At 43.5% G+C, this 19,532-nt stretch overlaps 1 protein-coding gene across 7 annotated transcripts; it reads right to left on the reverse strand.

Moving 5' to 3' along the window:
• Positions 1-1,598: 1,598 nt before the first annotated feature.
• Positions 1,599-18,024, reverse strand: LOC110359695 (uncharacterized). Of its 7 annotated transcripts, XM_021289377.2 has the most exons (11): positions 17,867-18,024; positions 16,154-16,263; positions 13,954-14,022; positions 11,109-11,195; positions 9,065-9,176; positions 8,302-8,446; positions 7,100-7,213; positions 6,380-6,524; positions 4,970-5,118; positions 4,368-4,507; positions 1,599-3,005 (listed from the first exon to the last, which is right to left on the reverse strand). In XM_021289377.2, exons 5-11 carry the CDS (start codon positions 9,168-9,170, stop codon positions 2,947-2,949), a joined length of 858 nt encoding a protein of 285 aa, XP_021145052.2. In that variant the 5' UTR covers positions 9,171-9,176; positions 11,109-11,195; positions 13,954-14,022; positions 16,154-16,263; positions 17,867-18,024; the 3' UTR covers positions 1,599-2,946. The 7 variants fall into 7 exon arrangements, with proteins under 7 accessions (XP_021145052.2, XP_021145054.2, XP_021145053.2 ...); XM_021289379.2 differs by lacking the exon at positions 11,109-11,195; XM_021289378.2 differs by lacking the exon at positions 16,154-16,263 and having other exon boundaries at positions 17,867-18,017.
• Positions 18,025-19,532: the final 1,508 nt, after the last annotated feature.

Below are 19,532 nucleotides of genomic sequence, written 5' to 3' on the forward strand. Positions count from 1 at the left end.
TCATCAACAACAAAAGAAAACCAAAAAAAACCCGTTAATAAACAGCCTCAAGACTATCTTTACCCTGAAGTCTGGAAGAGAAAGGTTCACACTTTTCATCTGTTTCTCCCCACTCCAGCTAAGAGAGAAAAGGGCAGAGTATTTTTAGGCTCTTGTTCCTGCTGCAGATGCAAGGGAAAATGATTTTCCCCAAAGCTGGATGGAGCTCTGTGTGCTGGAACAGCTATGGGGAAACCCTGCCCGCCCCAGCTCCAGGGAAATAGTGCTTGGAGAAGGTTTAGGGGACCAGGAGTTTGTTTGTGGGTGGCCAAATGAAGCTTGGGTCTAGCTCAGCCTAATCATTTTAGGGCAGTTTCCAGGGGCTTTCTCCCAGGCATGTCTGCAAAAGACTAACCGGGTGCTGCTGCAGCACTTCACCATCACTCAGAAAAAGGCCTTTGAGGGTCTCCTCACAGCTCATTTTGGGGTGGCAAGAGCAGAGTGAAGAGCAGTGCCCAGCCCTGTGCCACACACAGCAAGATGGCCACAGGAAAGGGGTTCACACACCTTCTTGCCTGAGCTGCTCCTCTGCTCTTGTATGCAGGGATGGGCATGGAGACATCATGCTCCCTGATGCCATTAGTCTTCTCCAAACCTTTCCCAAATCCCTAATAACCTCCTGGAAGTGCAAGGACCAGAACTACACAAACCCCTCAAGATGTGGGTGGACTATAACTTTAGAGAGGCACAAGAGTGTTCTCATTTTCACTCCTAACCATCCCTGATATATGGTTTGCCTCTAGTGCTGCCAGATGTGGAAATATTTGGGTGAGAATGGCTACCATAGCTCCAAGCTCTTGTACCCAAGTATGTCACTTCCAAGGTAAAGTGCAGTCTTCCGTACATACCTGCAGTGACTTTCATCCATCATTGACATTGTTCACTTTCAGTTTCATAAGAGCTTTTTGCAGTTCCCAAATCAACCTTCTCCTTTAGCATCCTAAATAACTACCCATCAAACCATCCCTCTGTTTTTAATTAACACATTATCCAGCCCAGGTCTAACGACAGATGCCATCAGCAACCTCCCTTCTTGGAAAGAAACACCCTATTTCCCAGCTTTAATCACCTATGGGAACACACTGCCTTTTATGCCATAGCAGCTGACCTTTAGAAGCCAGTGGCAACATAAAACTGTTCACCCTTACCTATCTGCTTTTTGACTCCTACAGAGAACTCAGAGAGGCTTGTGAAACATTACTTCCCTCTGCAGAAGGGATGTGTTAACTGTTGCACAGCCTCAAACCAAGTATTCACCTCACCCAGACCCCTTAATCCACATGCCAGTGGATTTAATACTACTGTATTAAAGAAGGCAGCTTACAGAGAGGCTGCTGAGAATTCACGAAACAGAAGCTTAATGAACAGGGTGCTGCGGAGAGGAGTTTAAGTCATACACAGAAATCTGCATTACACAAGTCTTTGCCTCTAAGGCTGAGGAAGGCACACTGGTGGAAACAGCTACACCCAGGAGCACCCCAGCAAGGGATCAGGGTCACTGCAGGACTCAGGACACAAGTGAGGTGGGAACTCAGGCAAAGGCAGAGTCAGTAGAAGAGTAGTGGAATTAGCCAGTTTATTTGAAAATAATAAAACATAACAGAATAACAAGAGGAATTGCATCACAGTAACTTTGTTCTTTGTTAAATGTAAATAATAGCAGATGTTATTGTAGAAGAATTTACTTTTGTAATAGTATTGCAAGATATTCATCACCTGAAAGTACCTGACACATAGAAAACACCTTCCAGACACCAGCAAGGCACCATCAACACTGTAGTAGTCACAGAGAACAGAGGCAGTGGTCTGACAGTTCAGTCAATCCACTTCTAGGCTTCCTAATACCAACTGAGAAGTGAAGCCACATGAGAAAGTATTGATCCAGGATGAACTCATTCTGCTGGTTCAAACATATATATAAAAATAACGTGGGTTTTTTTTTTTTTTTTTTGAAGCAGCAGGCTTTACCCCAGACCAGGTATCATCTCCTCTGTACATCTAACCTCCTGCCAGAGAGGCTACAAGCCACCCTCCAGCAGGAGGCATCCAGCCAGCACAAGCTGTGCACTGCTGGGGTAAAGGAAACCTACTGCTCCTGCCTGACCCAGATCCCATGTCTTACAGGCAGAGCAGGAGCAGCACAAGTGACAGAACATCTGACAGAGACACTGACACAGTGACTAACTTAACCAAGAATTTCAGGAAAAACTAGGGCAAAGACCCAAATATCTTACTGTGTGCTGAAAAGTTAATGCATTTTCAGTTTTCTAGACCTGCAATAAGCTGAAATAGGTCAAAGACTTGCAATTGTGTCAGAAGCATTCAGTCACTCCTCCTCTCCCCTTAGAGCTGACACCGCCAAGATGTATCTCTTGAGCTGTAATATCTGCTCCCATCATGATCAAGAGAAGCAGAAAAGGATGCAGTTGCTGCCCATAGATCTGCTCACAGCACTGAATGGCCAAAGGAATGACAGTTGTCTGCTTGCCAAGGACAACTCAGAGCTGCACTTCGTGAAAAACTAAACCTGAAGGAAAGAATATTAACAACTCTCTGTGCAAACCTCGAATGTGCACAGGGCTGTTCAGCTGAAGGACCTTCTCCTGCACTGATTCAGACTCAAAACGAATAAAGGTGGATGCAGACTTGGGGTGGGGGGGAGGTCACTAGCCAGTCTGAGGGAACATAGGGGCACGACAGGTTTGCTGACAAGCCATCCTCATTTGGAATGGAAAGAGAAGAAATGACAGAACATAAGGCCATCAATACTGGAGGGAAGGATCAACAGATGCTGGATGCCCAATTCTTTTTTCATTTAAAAATATCTGCCACAACATGCCAGAGGTCTCAGGCTACTGTGCCTGATGCATCCAGGGTTTCTGCTGCTTCCAGTCTCTTACAGTGTCTCTACGTGACTATCCCCAGACGAACAGCAAAGATTAAACAAGTCGCTGCCAGCAGCACAACTAGGAAAGAAACACAGAAGCATGATATCACAAGAGAGAAAGTTAGTGCCTCTTGTCATACCCCAGCTCCCAGTATATGGGGCATTCAGGGAAAGAGACAAAAGTACCTCCCTTCATTACTCCCCACAGTTGTATTTCACAGAGCTCAGAGTTTCACTTCTATCCAGTCATACTTGCCCAATGCTTCCAGGTCAAGGCAAGTCTAAAAGGTAAAGGCTTTATGGACACAGGAATAAAACACTTTATATTGTCAAAACACTCCAAGAATACTTTAACTATAAAAAGAAACACACTAGCTTTGGGAAAAGCACATTCTTGCCATAACAGCCAAACAAGCTGAAACACCATGAAAAAAGTTTTGCTGGTAGAAATGTACCCACTGCAGGAACACAGCTGTCTGCCAGAGATCACACATATCCTCACAGTCCTGGTGGCCATAACCATCAGGAGATGAGTCTCCAGCACCCTAATGCCTTTGGCAGACAAGCTGTGCTAAACTGTGCTGGGTGATGTTAGACATTAACAGACTCCACCTGCCCTTACAGCAATAGGAGTGGCTGAGATGGTGGTGCCAGTCCAGAAATTAGCTTTAGCCACTAGTATGTGGCAGTGGGAAGGCTGAAGGGTGGGAACATGCTCCCGTCTGCTGACACTGTGGTGGGAACAGGCATCTAAAACTGCTACAGCAGGATTCTGAGTTCACACAGCTCAGTCTCTTGCATGCCAGGATAAAACTACTCAAAATGCCATAGCTTTTGCTGCAATTGTACAGCATTCAGACAGCTTAAGCCCCTTCACAATAGGTGACTACACTTGGCTACAGTGACCAAATAATCCCAGTAAAACTCATTAAGGCTAGACCCAGCTCAGCATAGGAGGGGAACATGTGCAGGGTTTGTTTGTCTGTTTTGTTTTCCTCTCACTGTGAAATTTAGATACAATCCCTCCTTGGTTCAGAAACCTATGTGCTGCTTCTATATCCCACATGATATAGGGCAAATGGAAGTCCACAGTCTTCATCCCAGCCCTGCTCTTTAGCCCGCCTTGCATCAGATGGAGCTATAATACCAGCAGAGAACCCAAACTGATGATGGAGAATTGCAGGGCACCCATATTGTACTGGGAAGTGAACCTGAGGCAACATGAGGTTTGAATCCAATCCAGCTGCAAGGCTCACAGGCAGTGATTTCTTCTCTGGTCTTTACTTTGCAAAATGAATACTTTCTAATAAATCATCATTTCTGCTTTTTATAAGTAATACTTCTCTAGAGGCAAGTCTGCCTTTCTGCCCCAATCCACAGGAAAGATGAAGTGTTTACTGGCTGCCTTTTGCAAAATTTGGAAACAGTCAAAGAGATTTACCTATAAAAACACTGTTTGTCTTTGAGGATGAAAGTGAGTAGTTCTTGCATGCACTGCCAGTCAGAGCTATTATGACCACTGGGTAGATTGTAAGGTTATAGCAGACATACTTGTCAAAAAAGAAGTTTTCTAGATAAAACCTGTAAAGAAAAAGAATGACTAAAGTTTTTCTCTGTACTTTTTTTTTACCATAGAAAGTTTAAAGAAAGAAATTAGACAAAGAATGTGGTTTGAGGGTTTGGTTTTCTTCCCTGCAGGCCAGTTTGCACCAGAGTCCTAAACTGTTAATTTACTAAAACTCGTAAGATGAAAAAAATATCTAAGGTAAGTTTAGATCAAGCCTTCAACTGCAACCATAGGGCAGGTTGGGCTTACACAAGTCACAGCAACCTGTTCCCCACCCACAGCATATGCTTATTTACATTGTTGAGGGTCAGGGAAGAAAAGCTCTGCTGAGGCTCCCTGATCATTCACTGTGAATTGCAACAGAGGCCTTTGTGTTGGTACAGGGACTGATTATGAATGGAGACAGATGATCCAACCCATTTGTGAGAGGAGGAAGGGATCTTTCAGGCTTGGTGGGAAGCCATAAGGTTGCTTACCATATTACTAGGTAGAGAGCAAGGATGCTTAGAGAAGCAGTTGTTGCTGTCTCATTGGACACATTCCACTTGTAGATCAACACAACAGCGAAGTTCAGCAGAGTGGCAATGGTGGTCCATGTTGCATACAGTGCCAGCCCATTCTGGACCTGCCACACAGCACAGCAAGATGACAAGCAGCGATAAAAACAGTAATTCTTGCTTGCCTTTTGTGATCCATAGATCCTGGGGCAGTTAAGCCAGTTTTCTGAACCTAGCTGCAGGCAAAGTCCCTCAACAGGGACAGGAGTTGAGGCCTTGGAGTCCCCAAAGTCCCCAGAGATCCACCCTGGTAGCAGCTGCAGAATTCCCTGTACAAAGCCTGCAACCCCAGCAGGGGCTTCCCATGCACACAGGCTATGGCTGGCCAGCCCAGTTGTTGCAGGCGGCTGTAACTGGCAGAGAACATACTTTTTTTAATCTCAGCAACCTCCCAGCAAACAGAGCCTGTGGCAGGCAATATCAAGGGCTGGAGTCACTCCTGAGTGAGGATGGGGAGTCCAGCTGTTCCCAGTTCCCTGTGTTACTTTGGTGTCTCAGGAACCGAGATACGAGGGCATAAAGAACAGACCCCACTCTCAGTTTGTGCCAAGAAATTTAGAGACATTTCTGGCACCAGGAGGAACTTTCCTGTGCAGACTCCTCCTCCACTGGAGACCCTCCCAGCTCCTTTGATGTACTTTTTCAGCTGACCCACTTTCTCACCGAGCAATGCCAGCATCAAGCCAGGGAACCAAAGATGGTTAAAGCGCACACAGCCATCATAGGAGGAAGTACAGTGTGAGGTGTCTTGAATGGGGAAGAAAGGTTTGGGGGTAGTGGGTTTGAGCTAGGAGAAAGGAACAAGGAGGGAAGCAAGGAGTGATGAAGCATGAGTATACTTATCTTATTTTCTCTGTGCAGCTTGCCAAGCAAACACCTACTCTTCTCAGAGACAGCAGAAAAGTAATTTTCTTCCAGAATTAGGCAAAACTCAAGCAGGCAGCTGCATTTGAAACCTTGAGCCATGTACACTTCCCCATATAATATTTTTTGTAGTTGGATACCAGAGACAAGGCTTCTTCCTCTGCAATAAATATTCTCCCCACCCCAAACAAAACTCTGGGTTGAAGTTTCATATATCACTGAAAACTTCATTCTGTAGTAGCTGAAGGAGTATCTTGCTCTGAATCATTGCCATGATGTCCACTAAGACACTGAAGTGTAATTAAGCCTGTGTGTAACTGCAGCAGGCAAAAGTTAAAGGGCAGAAAAGTTCCTTTACCCATCTCCCTGTCATAGAATCTTTCATTTTTGATGCCTTCATCACAGGTTTGTTTGTTTTGTTTTTTTAGCATTTACCAACAGCACAGGTTACCAGTTGCCACCTACTAGGATGCGGATGAGCCAGAGCTCAGCTTTGTGACCCTTCATAAAACAGGAGGAATAGATGCTCAATGCTCGGTGTGAAATGAAGAGAGCAGCATATGTAGTAAGAGTGAGGGCTACCAGGAACACCAGGGCTGGGAGGAGGTACCTAGGACAAAGAATACATGCACACAATGTACAATACATTTTTTTCAGTGGTGTCACAATGCCTTAATTCATAGCTTTGGTGTCTGGCCTTTACTGACTTTAAGTTCATCAGCCTTTAATATAGGTAATCACTATATGTAGATCTCATTTTAGCATGCTGTTGTTTTATTCTGTTAATCACAAAGTTATTTTCCTGACTGCAATTGATTTCTTCACCTCTTGACAGCAGTGCCATTATAAGCGCTTCATGTGACCATAATTATGAAAAGAATCCAAGGCAAGAAGCTTAACTGCACTGATAAAGAAAGGCCTGGCTTTTTCCTGTGGAGGAAAAAAAAACCCACAGGACACTAATGTTGAGGAGATCTTAGACTCCAATAACTGAACCACCTCATGGGCAAGACAAAAACGTCATAACCCCAGACTCTTATGAAGGCTGCTTTTTGTCAAGGCCTGCCATAGAGTTTTACAAGTGTGATTAAGTGTTCACACACATACAGGAAAATGCAAAATGAGCTATTGGGGTATATTTTCAACAAGAGGGTTAGAAGGCATTTGTAACAAAAGGCAACTTACTCCCAGTCCCACAGAAAGAGCCATCCAACATTGAGTCCATTATTCAGAATCCACAACACATAAAAAGGTATTGGCAGCAAGTCTGGCTTTATGTAGACACACCCAAGTTCACTCCTGCCAGGAAAAAAAAAGCAGGTATAGAGACAGGAAAACAATGCTTGCATTGACCAACTAAACTTTCCTGATCTCATTTTCTTCATCCTAACAGGGACTCTATGCTGGAGTTAAACATTTCAGCTTAAATTAGACTGCTTTCTCCTCTGCATCCTTCTCTGACACTAAAGAACATGTGGCTTTTCCCATTCAGGACATCGTCCCATGGTACAGAACTTCTTGCTGGTCTCTGCATCATCATGGATTTAGGACTGTTCCACAGATTCTGCAAGACTTGTGCCACTGGTGGTGGTAGCAATGCCATGGCCACAGGATTTCAGCCCAGTTCCCAGGGAAAAAGGCTTGTGGGATCATAGCATGAGTCTGTACGTGCATACATATCTTGTGTGTGCAGGCACGTGTGTATATGGACTTGATCACCCTTGTACAAACACATACTTCATTCTCCCCTCAACCTTCGGTGTTGGCCAGTATCAACCAAGCAGCTTCTTACAAGTCATACAAAAACAGCAGATACACAAGACTCAAAATAAGCAGCCCATGGTCTCCCTTGACAAAAGTGCTGTAATGTAAGCCTAACCTACAGAAGACATCACAGAATATTGCAGATATTGCACAGTACTACATTAGGCAGTTACTGATCTCATAGCCCCAGGAAAAGCTTCAAATCCAGCTCAACAACCCAAGAAACTTCCCAAAGCCAATTCTCTGATCTCTAACAGCAAATAAACTCAGAAAGCGTTAGCTTCACAATTCATTAGTTTCGCCCCCATGGATTCCTAGTATCTAGCTGTAAGTACTGCTACTGGGTAACACTGCCAGATCACACGAATCAGTGGAAATCAGGTCTTAGAATGGTTTACTTGCTTTGTAACCTGTCCACTTGTTAGAGCATTTAATATATGACCCCAAACTACTTCCCAGCTTTGGATACTGAGTCTAAAAGATACTCCAGGCAGAGCTTCAGCATGTCAAGAGGAATGGCAGTGGGCTTACTCCAACTGAAAGTCCCAGAAAAGGAGGTAAGAGACTGAGCTACAAAAGGGAAGACCTGTGTCCCTCATTTATACCGTAAGGAGATAAAATACCTTCGACAGATCCCTGACAAGGCATAGAGAAGCCATGCAAGCTGCCAGGCATAGATGACATTCCAGATGAGGAAAGTCCAGCCAGCTGGTGTGAAGTCAGTGTTGTACTTCGCCGAGATGTTTCCAGGGGTTGCCCTGAACAGACCTGCAGTGATGAAAGGTATTGCAGGCAAAAGTGTTACTACATACTACGGATGGGGAAAGACTGCTGCTTTTCTCAACCTGAAATCTTCCCCAGGGCTTAGCTCACACCTCAGTGGATCTGAGGGAGATGAGATGACACCCCTTGGTGAAAACAAGCTATGTGCCAGTTGGCTTGCCTTCACACACCCCACTATGGGGTGCCCGCCCCTATGAGGAACCCTGAGCACCTTCTCTTCTTACACAGGGCCAGACAAGCCAGTTACACATGAACACCAGAGAGAAGCACCACATTATTTCTGACAGATTCAGCTGGGTACATGTTTAAACCAAGAGTCACTGCCCTCTGTAAACCCACAGCAGCAGCCTGAACAGCTTCCACCAGGGATACAAGGGCAGCACATGCAAAGACTGCCTTTCACCTGGCAGTAGAGGCAGGTTCACCAGGGACAAGACTGTTTACTTGGATTTCAAGGGAAGAGATGGGGCTCAGGCACCTACCTGTAGCAGCTGGAGGATGCACCAGCTATTCTTTCTCCAATCAAGGTGTAGTTGGAAAAGCAATGGGAAGGCAAATAGATCCAACTCACCTATCTGAACAAAGATAACTTGCCTTCATTACCTTTGAATTTCCCAGTGGCATTTCCAGCATTCAGTATCACCATGACCATGAAAGTGGCCAGAGACAGAAACATCACAAAAATCTTCAGCTTGTGTATAGCATCCATTTTACCCTGTAACAAATCAGAAGTATTGTTTGGCTACTGTAACATATGCTTGGGTTCCACTTTGTGTCCCAGAGACTACTTTAAAAATAACATTGTAAATTCTGCATTTGCTGACTTTTTAGTTCTTATGAAAACACCACAAATAAAGACCTTCCATGGACTAGGAGCATCTTTCTTTGAACCAGCATCCTCCTGACAGCAGTCAGTGTCAGCAGCCCAGAGAATATCCCCAAAAGCAGGCCAAGCAACAGATACTTCCCCAGAACACTCTCCCAGTAGCTCAAGGATTTCTGCTAGTAGTACCTGTAATAGTCTCCCATGGATTAAGACTGTAAACTCTCCAGACCCATTAATTAATTTGATGATCTGGGGAAAAACCTGTCACATGATGCCCAAGGTTGGCTGTTACCTCCCTCTGCCAGCCTCTAGCACCATAAAGGGTAAAGACCTCAGTATAACTTTCAGATGAAGAGTAAACACTACAAACACCTGGGAAGTCTCCCTGGTTTCTGGACAACCCTGAAGCACAGAGGTCTTGCTAGGCTGCAGAACTGAAGTGGGAAGCCATGGAGCACCCAGCAAGCACCCATCCCTTTCTGCAACAGCTTTAAGGTCTAAATAATCTGCAAGCAAGTGTAAAAGAGGGATTGCAGCTTATCTTTCATCACTGTTGCATTTATACTGAAGCAAATGGACCTATCATTTTGCCCTCTTTAGGAAGGAAATATGAAAACATGAAAATCTGGCTTTGCAGCTGAGTGCCTTTTAGTTCAATATAGCTTTCCACATATGTCTCTAATCCTGTAAATCCTACAAAAATAACTCCTTTTCATGGTTACCTCCTCATCTACTGGCTGCAAATAAGACTTAAATGCTTGAAAAAATGTCATAGATTGTAAAAATCTACATACTACACTTTTTCAAGGTTTCTAAGTAGTGACTTAAGCTCTCCCAAGTGATCTCCATTAGTCCAGCATTTTTCTGTGAAGAAAAAGTTTTGTGCCACCCATAAGTGTAAATGCATCCACACCACAGGCAACAGCTTTATTTCCCCTCATAGCTCAGCACTTGAGCTGCCTTCTCTAAACAATGGTACTTAAATGCCTTCCAAGGTTGGCAGGAATAATAACAGTTGTTCCAGGCTGCTCAGCATTCAACTAATACATTCCACTTCCCACTTCAGCAGACTGATTTAGAGTCTCAGGCTTTGTTAATGGACTAAGCTGCATCCAGATACAAGGAAGCGGGAGAGGAAATCCTGTTTTCTGTAAATCCATATAAGATTTTCCCTCTTCAGTTCCATCTAAATAGATTCTTCTCTTTTTTTTTTTTTCTTTTATTTTTAATGAAAATGCTATGTGGAAGAATTTGTTTAAATCAAGATATCAGATACCAACTAGATTTCTGTCAGTCAGATCCCAAATCAACCCATTTTCTTCAGTTACACTGAATTAGCAAATTCTGAAAAGAAAAATCCACTTGTACTATGAAAATGTAATTTTTGACTCAGGAAAGAACTGACCTGCTGATTTCTGAAACCTGGGAAAATGTAGGAGAGTAAATATCACTGTGCACTTATCCTGTTCTTATATTGGACATTGACTTCTGGCCAATCCAAACCAGTACATGGGACTAGATGGTCCTTTGATCTCACTAATCTATGTTCTCCTGACAGTCCTGTAACTGAATTCAGCACTACATTTCTCTTTTTTTATCAGCATACGGAGAAAGATACTTAATTACACAGCTTCAGAGAAACCCTTGCTTGTTCCTTTAAGTCTAGGAAGAAAGTTATTTTTAAATTGGTCAATATTTTTCACTACTGTCTCTCACCATATGCCTCCCTCTAATTTATTGCCAGCAACAAACACCAGCAATATTTCCCTGCCTGCAGTTTTCAGCTGCAAACACCCTTTAGAAGAATCAAATATTACTCACAAGGATCCGCACGGGCTTTCTGGCCAAGTCTTACAGCTGTAACTCTGCTACCACCAGTGCTGGGGAATCTCTGCTGCTCAAATTTATCTAAAGAGATTGTATACAGTTTTCAGAAGATTAACAATCACGCATTATTTTTAAAAAATAATGGTAGCTCAACATGCTTTGTCCGTGAGCTGCAGCCTCTGATTGGCTGGAGCCTCCCAAAACCAAGCACTTACGCAAGAGAAATGTTACTTAATGAGGGCCTTTTATAACAGCTGGAACAATGCACACTCCCAGTTTCCTGGCAGACAGAACATAATGAGTAAATGCTCTCAGGCTCTTGCCTGCTTCATCCCTTCCCATCTCTGCCATGAGAAGGGAAACTGAATGCTCCAGTGCAAAATATTGCACCTCTAAAGCATGTCCAGGGCAGCACTTCTGTGGGGGAGAGGGGACACCTGCAGAAGCAGCCTGGGTCTGGAGAAGCTGGAGATGTCACACAGAGCGAGATCTGGACCCTGTGAGCAGCTACAGACCTTCCTACAGCCCCAGAGGGAGCTGAAAGCTGAGCTCCTCCCAAAACTTGGCACACATGGGGCACTGTGTACACATACACAGGCACGTTGCAAGAAGAGCCAGAGGCCACAAATGCATTGCAAAGAGCAAGTCTTATTTTAGTCACCCCTCTACTGGGTATCTCCGAAGCCACACCTGAGCTCCCAGGCAGAGGTGACACCAGCAGGGACAAAGGTGCTGGTCACTTCAGCCCTGCTGGAAGATCCCTGGGCCTGCTGAGCTCACCTGTATTTCAAGGCCTCAAGTAGGTGCAACAACAAAGCATGAACCTCAGACATAGTGATAAGGTGCCTAGAGTTTCTCACAGGCCTATGTTATCTAACACAGAGGTTCTAGTCATCAAGCACACAAGGTCACTAAAACAATTAGTGTGATATGTGCTTTTTCTACAGACAGCTGCAAGTCACTTGAGCGTATTTACATTTAACTAATCTCCTCACCAAATCTTCCACTATATCCCCATACAGGCACTTTATAGGGTTAAACATTGTATGGATATGAGTAACTTCTCTTGCACAACAAGGACATGTACATCAATCCTGTATTTTTATACTTAACATGTAATCCTTGCAGTTCAACACGTACTTTGTTAAAAATCCATGAACCTGGCCTCAAAGCCAAACTTTAAGTAATTCTTAAGCCTGATAAGGACTCCAGAAACCCCATGGAGAACCTTCCTAATGTCAGAACCAGAAAGGAAGGAAATATAAGATTATTCCAAACCTGAAGTGCTAAATGGACTTATCCAAGATTTTTTTTTCTAGAGATTGGTTTCAGGCATATTCCATGCATCAGTTTTTGTTCAGATAGATAACAGGGTCCTGCTCCTGCTGCAAGCCAGTCCCACAGAAGCAGAGCAAGCCACACTAGCTGATCAGTCTTCACCTACATCTTTCCATGCTATAGAACTGCAGTCTCACCACACCCACTCCTCTTGTTTTATATTTCTGCTTGTTTCCCCTCAAATTTAAACTATTCTAGCCAATTAAATATGCTTCACCATCCAAACATTATTTATCTTGTGGAACTACAGTGCCTACTAAGCAGACAACCTTGCCAGGGAGTCCCCCACATTAAACAAAAGTAGTGAATAAACCAACACCTGTTGTCACCCATTAGATGTAACATCCTTGGGCTGGGAATGAACCCTGCTGGGTTTTCCTAGCCCTTTAGGATTGGGGTGCAAAGTCTACAGGAACATGGATCTGCCAGCTGTGGGGAAGGGCAGGGCATCCAGCCAGCACTGCTGTTCCCTGCCTTATCAGCATGGGTCCAAGGCCCACCCTTTAAAGGTATTCTGATGAAGAAACCAGTGGCTTAAATACAGTTAATATCAGCCAAGCAATACATTATGCTCTACACACTGATCACAAACAAGAACTTCTCATACATAACCTGCTCCTTGAAGAAAACCAAGGGCCACACTCAGTGTGGTGGCATTAATGTCTTTCTCTCCCTTTTTTTCACTTTGCATATCCCCCAGATGTCTACACAGCAACTCCCTCCATGTCCTAGAAACTGCCTTCCTCCGGGCTGCAAGTCTATAAGCACTGTTACAGCAAGTATGGGCTGAAATACAAGCAAACTATTACATCACATGACCCTCTTCCTAGGATATTACAATCTACAATACACTTTTCACACTGAATGATGTCTTATTTATGGCCCATTTAATATATATATAGTGTATATTAATATATATGTTTATACTCATGAGATATTATCATCAGACAGGCCAAACAACCTCAGTATGATGTCAGACATCATGTTTTCATTCAGCAAACAGGTGGTCTGAAATGCTTTTACTTAATACAGACAATGTATCTTAACACATGCCTGTGATGCACAGCTGATCAACTAGGTCCACATGAAGACAGGTTCCACATGCAGGAAACATTGGCCAAATGGGAGAACCAATGCACATTTTGCTGTGCCATGTTCTTGCTTGTTATTTCATAATGCACTTGTTTTATTTCAGCAGGAGGCAGGCAACAGTTTTAGGCCCACATCCCAGGCTTTAAAACATATTGTTTCAGATTAGATTAGAAAGAAGGCCTTGCATCAAATATTCAAAATTATTTTATCATGCAGGTTTAGGAAAATCCCCCAGAGCATGTTTGGAAAGTACAGAGGAATGTACTTAGCGCTTATAAATGTGTTAAAACTGAGCAGCTCCTACATCACTAGGCCACACAGCATTGCCAAAAGTGGGAATACTCAGTACAGCTACAGTTCTAAGATACCAGTGTCAAACTCAAAGCAAGCATTTATGGAAAGGCCCTACCTTTTCAGTATATCCTCACTGAAAGAACTTTTAGACTTGCATCTTCCACAGTTGAATATCCTTGATGGCCTGTTGAGGAAATTATATTGTCAGATGAGAGAAAAAAAAAATTATACACATTTCAGTCAATAAACAGCTATTAATATTTGTATGCACAAAGGGAAACATTAGACAATCCACATTCCCAAAAGGATGTGTCTTTAAATCCAGGTACTCAACAATGCTGAACAGAATCACTGGAACCAACTTCACCACAGAGCCAGTGTACAGTACTTTTCAAGACAAACTGCTTTGAATCAAATGTAAGTTTGTATTCAACCATGCCATAATAGCAGAGAACAGTTCCCAGCTAACAGGTATGTTGGGGTTTTTTTTTTGGTGTATGAGTGTTGTTTTTTGGTGTGGTTTTGGTTTTTAAACATCATGGCAGTTTTACACTGAAATGCATAGAGGAATATAATATACACTCTTCCTGTATTATCAAAAATATTTAAGGGTCTATCTTTAGAGCCCTCATTTGTAATTAGGAAAAAAAGCTGCTTTTCAAGAAGGAGAGATCTGCCATGTCCATCCCTGTCCATACATACTCCCTGCAGCACCACGGTGTGTTCCACCAGTATCAGTGCACCTCAGACACCAGTTCACATGCAATAGTGGGACTGGTTGCAATGGGACCACAGCTGTACTGTCACTCCCCTGTGCACTAGAAAGCAGTGTAAGCATTTACAGTAAGCAGCACTAGCATGAGTAGCCTTTGTTCCGGAATTAATACCCTGCTGACAAGATTTTTAAAAAAAGGACATGAATCTGCTTGCTAGTATCTGCAATAAGACATTATGAGAACAGACAGTTTGAGTCCCAGCACAGAAAGTGGGAGCCAATTGCTTTCTACCTAACAGTACCTCTGTGGAGGCCTTGTCCTCAAAATAAAATCATTTCGCACTGCCTAGGAACTGAAACAAGTTCATCTGCGGACAGCTCACCCACTTAATGGCACACACTGTCATTAGCAGGAAGCTCCAGAAAGCAAAGCACTAGAAGAGCCATTTAACAGTGACTTTTCCTCATCAAGGAAGTCTCTAATGTCATCGAGGACAGAGATGTTTCTCTCTTATCTGGAGACCAGCACAAAGATTTGAATAAACTAGTGCCAGGCTAGTGGTTATATCTGCTTCCAGGCAAGCAACTCAAAATACAATAATGTATGAAAAGGAGAAGGTCTCAACACAGAATGATGCACACAGGCAGGGAAGAGCTGACCTGAAAAAGCAGCTCTGTGTAAGTCCCAGTTGCAGATGTGAGAGATGACAGACAACTCCTCATCTCAGATGCAGCCACAAGCAGGGATCCCCGGGTCAAGCCCGCAACTCTTTTCCTCTGACCCACACCAAACTGCACAACAGCCATCATAGCTGTCCTGAACATCCCCCCAGCAGAGCAGAAGCTCAGCAACTCTGGACCAGACCACAAAGCCTTTTGTCCCCATCAGCAGCAATGACTGGTTTAAATGCAAAATGCATTCTGCACACTCAGCACTCCCATCTAATGTTTACAGCCACTTGCTTTAACTCCAGCCTTTCCTCATGTGCCAGGCAAACTGGAACCCAAGAGTCAACGACCTCATTGGAAATAGTTTTGAGGCCAAGTTCAGTAAATGTTAAGAACCAAACATACTAATCTTCTAACAAGAGCTCAACCATCCTAATTCTGCAGTAGGTTAATCTGGGAGCCTTCGGTGCCAGGGATTAGCCTTTCCATGCTGCTAGAACGGATGGATTTGACTGGGCACACTAGGATGGAGACACAGTGAAGAGGATCTGTGTTAACAATCCCCTTTGAATATTTTAAGAGGAAAAAAATCATCTGCCTTTTATTGTTGGAGAACAGAACAGATCCACCCTTTGGCAGCAGGGAAATCTCTGTAGGTTTGAGAAAGCAAGAACAGTAATAAGAATCCACTACTCACTTATTTTCAACCAGACTTTGAGGCAGCTGCCATGCTAAAATTCATTGTCAGATCTCCACCAAATATTTGCCTTGAACTCTAGATTAAGGACATTGTAGTAAACTTTTAAGTAACTCCATGCTAACCCTTGCCCAACTCTTGAGAAAGAGGAAAAAAAAAGACACCTTGTTTCTGTCTTTAAGCTAAACTTCACAACAAAAACAGAAAATATTTCCCCCAGATGTTTTCACTTACTGGTTAAGGATTGGGAGGATTGCCTTCTTCAAGAGCAGCTCAAGAGTCTGCAGCAGCATCTGGCAGGCAGCAACCACAGCATCAGACCAGGTGGGCAGCCCTGTCTGGAGCTGGCAGAGTACAGGCACAAGAAACCAAACACTTTTGCAACCCACCCCTTCAAACAGTCTGACTTTCAAGAGATGACAAGGAACAGCAGCATTAAGCAGGGAGGAGCAATGACACATTTATATGGCTGGATATCTTCCTTTGGTAATCTTTATCTAATCAGATAGCACTACTGCAGCTCACAGGACTCCCCCATGTCCTCCTCTGTGTTACTGAAGGAGTGACACACAACCAACAGCATCCATTCAGTACTCTGTTTGGCCAGCATCACTTCTGTATCCTGATTTTAAGAACACAGACTATTAGCCTATTGGGTAGCTTTTCTCTGCTTTGACCACTATCACCCCTTGAAGCTTTGCAAGCTTTTTTTTTCTCTCCCCACAACTCCATGAGAAAGAGCAAATCGCACCCAGCAAACAAGCCTCTTGTGCTGTCAGCAGTACAACAGATGTTTATAAGCCCTCAGTGGGTACAGATAGCTATTTTGCAGAGCCCACATGGCCACCCAGCAGGGCCAGGAACAGAAGCAGATAGGAAGGGAATAGAGGCACCTAGAGTGCAGTCAGAGCACAAGTTTTTCTGACTTCTGTGGGAGCAGAGAGCTGCCTTGATTTTATAGCTGCAGCATTCAGGTCAGCAAGAACCTCTCATGCAGAAAGCCTGCTTTGCAACTTGGGTGGCCTGATTTTCTTTACAGTGTTTTTGTGGCACTTCGTATGCTTAAATGCAGTAGTGTCCACCTGTAACTGGAATTATTTAATGCATCTCTCAAATCAACAACATGCATCTCAAGCTAAGCATTTAGAAAATAAGAAACACAGCAAATATTTTAATTGCAGTAGCTTTCCTACAAGAAAGCAGCATGAAGCTTAAACAGACAACTTAAATTCACAGCAGTTAAGTGCCTGACTTTGGCATGAATACTCCCTTAATATTGCAAATTTGCTATCTAATTATCTAGATTTTTTTTTTGAGGCAACTAGAGTAGATGTAAAATGCCATCACATGGATATATATCACCTCCTACATGAATCATTAGCCAAACCAGAACATTTAGTTCCATCACTGCAGAAAATTAGGGGAACAAAGCTCATTGCAAGACCTTACAGGCAGGCAAGGTGATTTATATTAAAAATAATCCAGTAATTTGATGAGACCCTCTCCCATCAACATACACACACAGAGCTGCAAGCATCAGTCTGGCCACGATCACCTGTGTGCAACAAGGAAGCTCATGGGATAGGGGCCTCACCACATTTCCAGGGATCCCCTTTATTTTTCAATGCATCTTCTATACTCATTAGAAGCATACCAACAGAGGCACTCCAAAAGTCACTTTAGGCAGGCAACAAACTCCCAACAGATTTCATTATAACAAAAGCTGTTTTACAGAAACCAGCTGCAAACAGGGTTTATCCAAAATTATTCAGCACTGCGATAACATTACACAACACAGGTTCAGATACCAGTTAGAAGTTCAATTACTACACAACCAACTCTAATGCTAGGGGATCAGATCCTGAAACTCCAGAGTAATTGTTCAAAATGCACATCTTCCCACTCTCTGTCCAAGCAAGGACCCTCAAGGGTACCCAGATTGCTTACCAGGTCAGTAAGGTGTCTCAGTCCCCAGGGAATGTTCCTTAGATGGCCAGTCCAAGGAGGACAGTCTTTGACCGCAGACCTGCTGCTCCAAGAAGACCAACTCACAGAGGCTCTCCTGCAGGTTCCACCTGTACCCTAGTGAAGGCTGAGCTGTGGTCACTTCTGGTAGTTGTCCAGAAACTTTTCAGCCAAGAAATCTCATTGGTCAAAGGTTCTGTCTGTCAACCAAGGGGTGTGTGCATGACCATAGCAGTCCCTCAGCCTAGAAGTTCCTGTTGCTCCTGGGGTGAGGGCAAAGTGGAAGTGCTACACAGTGGATTCTAGGGTGTGCCTTACTGTCCTGCCTCGCCCATCAAGAGCTGCAGGCAAAATGGACTCTTTTGTTATCCTCACTGGGGTATCTCACAGCTTCAGTACTGCTGGTCATCATCTTGTCACCTTATCTCTGAGGTTTCAGTTTATTCTTTGACCCCTGGTTATCTGCATGGAAGTCATGGGGTAGCTCTGCAGCAGTTAATACATTCCAGTCCTTAAACCCTTCATCTGCTGGTTTTTTGGTGTCTTCAGCCATGCATTCCTATTGACACCAATATTGGTATTTCTGTTAAAAGCCTCTGCATCAGGCAGGTTATTAACCATACAAGATCCTGACACAACACAAGCTGAGAGCTGTTAGCTTTCTGTGGACTAGGACAAGGAACGACCTTGGCGACAAAATACACAACTTTTGGCTGGCCATACAGAAATGAAGTAAAAAATTTCCACCTACTGTGGCAAATTTGAGATAGCAGTCCCTGGAAACTGGTTCTCTTGTGTATGTTACCACACAAGCTTAATTTATTCTTGCTTGTACATCTGCTCACCTGCCTCAGGACTCATCATTCCACACAATTGCCCCATCCCTTCCTCTTATGGGAAAATACCATTTCCAAAGGCTGTTTCTGACAGCCTCTCCCTTCTCTTCTCCCACAACAAGGATATTAAGAAGGATTTTCACAAAGCTATAAATTGACAGAATTATTCGGCTACTTTTCACAAAGCAAAAAAAATAGCACTCCTTTTGCTCCAGGTTGGTCTTCCAGCCAAATTCCCAGGCTGCCTTTCAGAACGCAGAAGGGCTAAAATAATCAAATAGATATTTCAGTCAGAAATTTAAGACAAATAGTCATTTTTCTACTAAATTTATTCAAAACCAGCAAGACCTTTTGTACTTCTCAGGAAAAAATAAAAATAAAGCTAAGCCTGAGGCAAGCAAGAAACAATGGAAAATGGCAGCAAGAGAAAACTGCAGCCAAAGAAGGAATTTTGGTTAAGTCAGAAGTAAAAAAAGGGAGCTCTAGCAGGAAGTATAAAGGAAGCCCTAAGTGCAAATGATGTTGTCATTTTTTATCTACACTAAATGCATCTATTAATGAAGACACACATACGCACATTCATGTATCTACATGCTCAGAGCACTTTGCAGCCTTTCCAGGGTGATGCAATAGACTGAGTTTTTTTTTGTTTGGTGTTTTTTGGTCCTGTGTCCACCCTCCCTTTCAAGCTGGAAAGCCAGCTGAAAACAGGGGCTTAACACCCCAGGGAGGTGAAATGCAACTTCTCACAGACGCTTTCTTCAATCTACAAACATTTCCAGGCCCTACCACACACTGCTTGAGACCTGCCT

The sequence above is a fragment of the Columba livia genome, chromosome 3 (genome assembly GCF_036013475.1).
Source record: "Columba livia isolate bColLiv1 breed racing homer chromosome 3, bColLiv1.pat.W.v2, whole genome shotgun sequence".
NCBI lineage: Eukaryota > Metazoa > Chordata > Aves > Columbiformes > Columbidae > Columba > Columba livia.